Source organism: Ascaphus truei, chromosome 3 (genome assembly GCF_040206685.1).
Source record: "Ascaphus truei isolate aAscTru1 chromosome 3, aAscTru1.hap1, whole genome shotgun sequence".
NCBI lineage: Eukaryota > Metazoa > Chordata > Amphibia > Anura > Ascaphidae > Ascaphus > Ascaphus truei.
Genome location: NC_134485.1, coordinates 233,975,820 through 233,980,654, shown reverse-complemented (window position 1 = coordinate 233,980,654; position 4,835 = coordinate 233,975,820). Strand labels below are relative to the sequence as shown.

At 36.8% G+C, this 4,835-nt stretch overlaps 1 protein-coding gene across 1 annotated transcript; it reads left to right on the top strand.

Moving 5' to 3' along the window:
• Positions 1 to 336: 336 nt before the first annotated feature.
• Positions 337 to 4,522, top strand: LOC142489480 (uncharacterized). The gene is made up of 2 exons (XM_075590348.1): positions 337 to 1,418; positions 1,554 to 4,522. Exon 2 carries the CDS (start codon positions 1,988 to 1,990, stop codon positions 2,963 to 2,965), a length of 978 nt encoding a protein of 325 aa, XP_075446463.1. The 5' UTR covers positions 337 to 1,418; positions 1,554 to 1,987; the 3' UTR covers positions 2,966 to 4,522.
• Positions 4,523 to 4,835: the final 313 nt, after the last annotated feature.

Here is a 4,835-nt window from a genome sequence, read left to right as displayed (position 1 = left end):
GGTGACAGGACTAAGTATTTAGACAGACGTGAATCCTATTGGATTTTCACCCTAAAGACCAGAATACCCCTGGGTATGAACACAGAGTGGGATCTAAGTCATTTTATGTGATTTTTTATGATTATTAAACGATTAATTTAGTTGACTTTATGAATATATCACAATAAATGATTTTTATCCCCCCCCTCTTTTGATTAACAAATGTATTACCAATTATGAAATTAACATTAATAATTAAATAATTTTGATTGATTGATTACACTTTTATTTTATTAATCAATTTTTTCTTTAATAATGTAATAATTTTCTAATTAATTTTTCATTAATCCTATTTTATATTGATTTCATATATATATTTTGTTATTATAATGGTCTTCAATGATCATAGTTGTATCAAATACTGTCTGATATTGCTTAATATTAGTTATGCAATCCCAGTCTGTGTTCATATCTTAATTAAAGTATATAAGACACATAATAGGTATCATATTTCTCCTCTCTCAGATGTATTATAAATTCAAAATGTATATTGTACTTCAAGTTTTCTATTTCTACAAACTGTTTTTTATCATGATGTAATAATAATATATATACATCTGTTTTACAAGCCTCCATGAACTAGCAAGGTTCTATTTCGGTCCCAGGAATGGGTATAGTATTATGACTGTATCTGTTTATTATTATAATATATTATTCAATGAAAGTATATAGATCAAATCTCTACAATAATATATATTATACCTAGACTGGGAGTCTGTGACTTAATAGTCTAATGAGTCTCTTGTTAAAACTCGGTTTGTGAAATCATATTAACCAGCCATTGATTTGGTTTTTTTACTGTTTTTTTACTGTTTGTTTACATATTATGTTTCACTAATAAAGTTTTGTGTTGTAAAAAAACTATTAGGATCACGTGACATATCCCGAACTAATGGAGATGGACTCTGCGTCAGCGTGACTGGCCTACGTGCCGCACGCTGATGACGTCATCCCTATGATGCGACGGAGGTCACGTGGCAGCCCCTGTGTACTGCCTGATACACCCTGATCCCTGTGAATGCGCGTCACTCTGCCGCGACTGCTTGCAGCTGCCGGCGCATGACGCCGCAACCCAGTTGATTAGAAGTGTTTAAGGTGGGTATAAATAGGCTGTTATTTTACTCTTGCTTCACCTTGATAAAGTACTATTGTACGAAACGCGTAGGTGCGTTCTATCTGTTCTATTTTTGTTCCCTGTATGTGTTTGCTTGCTTAATACACTTTTTGTTACTATTGCGGAGTGGCCTGGCTTTGTTTTCCCTGCTTCACATTGCAGGGCGTCTGCAGCTGTGCTCTATCTACACCAACTATTCTTCTGGACTTCTTATCTGATGGACTGCACGCTACTGATCCTGAGAGTGCCCCCCCCGGATGCGCAGGTAAAGTGCCAATGTGCCTTATCTAAACCCTGCTATTCAATGGACATAGTTCCTTCAATTATATACTGTTAGGGTGATTATTGTGTACATCACAGTGGCTGTCCCAACTGACTCCACTTGTCACTTCCCCTACAGCTATTACGCATTATTGCCTTATTGAGGGGCACTCCGTCGTCGCCAGACCACCAAGCTTATGGTCTCAATCACAATTATGTTACAGAAGTTACCGGTCTGATTCTGAGCACCACATATACCACATTTCCTTGAATCTACCTCCAAGTGGTTGCTCATTGGACTTGTATCAATCAAATGTGCCAGACCACTCCACACTCATCCCAGAGTATTACAACAGGTCAATGGTTGACATTGCTGCACACATACAGGGGATTAACCCCCCTTTTTTTGTTCCATCTGGGGAAGACACATGATATAAGTTTTTTTCAAATTTTTCAATTTTTGATTTATTATTAATTTTTGAATATAATTTTTTGAATTCTGTTTGAAAATCTGTTTATCAATCAACAAAGATTTGCATATCTACATAATTCTATACTCCATATATCTGTGTAATGGACATGGAGGAATTAGAGGAGACTGATACCCCCAATATCACCAGTGATTATGTTTCCAATTACTTGGACAATACTCAAAGATCAAAAAAAGCAAAACGTATGTTTGAAAATTTACCAAATCCAGATTGTGAGGACTCATCGGATCTTCATGATTTGTTCCTAAAATTTAGTAAATTACTTATTACTGATACTCGAATTTATTGGGATCTCATATTTTTGGAAAACTATCTACTGCTGAAAAGAATCCCCAGGGGGTTACGGGTGAAAAAGTCCCCTACATTTGGCTTTATCAATCAGGATTTTGAGAGAGAGTGGAAAATGATTCTCAATGATTGCTCCTCCAAATTAATATCCCTGATTGTTAAAGCCAAGTCTAAGGAAAAACTTGACTTAGAAAAAGAAATTAAGCTATCACAAAAACATCTAGCCAAGTTCTCCAAAATGGAGGGTTTCAGAGCATTGGACATTAATTTGGCCAAGTCAGTTAAAGATTTTGAAAAGGACATTTTAGAAAAGAAACAACAAAAATTTGAACGAGATAAGCTTGACTACGAGCGCAACCAAGTGTACTTATGGGAAAGGTCTACACCCAATAGAAGGTCCAGCCGCACGACACACCCTACTCACTCTACACCAGAGGACAAAATTAATAACCCTTGGGCAAAAAAATCTATCCTAAAATCTAAAGCAGACTCTGATACCTCAGATACAGAATATCTGGGTCACACAGTCTCCTTCTTTAATGCACAAGAAGAGGAGAACTTACAGTCTGAGGCAGAAGCACCTAAAGAACAACGCCCTTTCTGGGAACGTAAACAAAGGGATAGATCTTCAGAATACAAATCGCGTCCATCCACCTCATCTGAACCTACAAACTACACAACGGCTTCAAAAAACTCAAAAGAACAAGACGGGGCAAGAAAACCAAAAACTCAATACAAGGGAGCACCCTCCAAAAGAAAGAAGAATTTTTAGGAGAAGAAAGTGCAGTTATCAATATTTCTAATGTAACATTAACAAAAGATGAACTATCATTACTTAATAAGGGCATGGGTTTTGTACCGGATACCAATTTTGACCTTTTTCAAACAATGGTTGATTTAAACAAATTTATCAGAAAATGTACACTGAAAAAGTTTTTTAGTGATAAGAATATCAATAATGTTGAGGATCAATTAGTCAACACTGTATCAGTTGAACCTGAATGTATTACTACTAATGTTGATACACATTTTTCAGATGTTACAATGCATGAATCCAATCATATCCAATCTAACATTTTCTCATTTAAGGAGCAATGTCTAATCCGGGATTTAGAAGACCTAGATACTAACCCTATATCTGAATCTGACTACCAATACAATTTCTTGGGAAGATCTAGCTCAGGTCTGAAGAAACAATCATTATTCTACCCCACCTTTGTCAAAGGCAAACATCTTTCCACTTTTGAAAACCTTGTGGAGAGAGACCTAAGATTATTACAGAAAGGTTTTTCTTTCAATACAGGTTATTGTGATATAAAAAAATCAGTAATCTTAGTTATGACGAATCTATAGCTCTCAATAATCTGAAATGTAATAAATCCCTAATAATAAAAAATGCCGACAAAGGGGGAGCAGTGGTAGTGCAGCATAGGGATGACTACCTTAAGGAGGCATTGCGCCAACTTCGGGATGTGTCTTCCTATGCTGTACTACCATCTGATCCTACTATAAGATACCAGAGGGAACTTAGACATTTGTTAGACTTGGGTTCAATGCTAGGTGTCCTGAATGATAATGACATGGATTATCTGTACAAACCCTTCCCTGTCACACCCGTGTTTCACCATCTCCCGAAGATTCATAAGACATTGGTCTCCCCACCTGGGAGACCAATTGTCTCCAGTATTGATTCTTTGGGAGATGGTGTCTCACGGTATGTGAATCACTTTCTACAGCCCATGGTACAAGAGCTCCCGTCCTATATTAGAGACAGTACTCATTTAATAAATACACTGGAGGACTTTAAATGGAAAAGCAATTTACTCTGGGTGACATTAGACGTTACGTCTTTATACACCGTGATATCCCACGAACATGGTTTGACTGCTGTGGATTATTTTTTAAACAAATCAGATTTATCACCAGCACAAAACACTTTTATTTTGGATGCGATTCACTTTTTACTCACTCACAATTTCTTTTTGTTTAATGGGGTTCATTATCTCCAAACACGTGGAACGGCGATGGGGACAAGCTTTGCCCCCTCCTATGCCAACCTTTTCATGGGTTGGTGGGAGCGGTTCCACGTGTTTGGAGACCTGAACATTTATAGGGAGCACATTTTATTTTATAAGAGGTATATCGATGATTTGCTGTTTGTTTGGGAGGGTGACGTCACTACTTTGCACAAATTTATTTCATCACTAAACACTAATAGCTTTAATCTCACTTTCACTTATTCGTTTCATATACAACACATAAATTATTTAGATCTTTGCTTATATGTGGACACAACTTTAAATATTCAAACTACATTATATCGGAAACCCAACTCAAGAAATACTTTTCTAAGACCCAGCAGCTGTCATCCTTCAAACATGTTCCGGGGGATACCCAAGAGTCAATTCATCAGAGCTCGGAGAAATTGCTCGAGTGAGTCTGACTATAATCATCAAGTAAATGACCTATATTTAAGGTTCCTCAATAGAGGTTACAAAAAAGCGGATCTGGACAGATCACTAAAGGAAGTATCCAACTTAGACAGAAGTTTGCTGTTGAGGAAAGAACAAAGACCGAATAGGGACAATGTTAGCCCCTCATTTATTACCCCGTATAGCAAACAAGCGCCAATAATTAAAAAC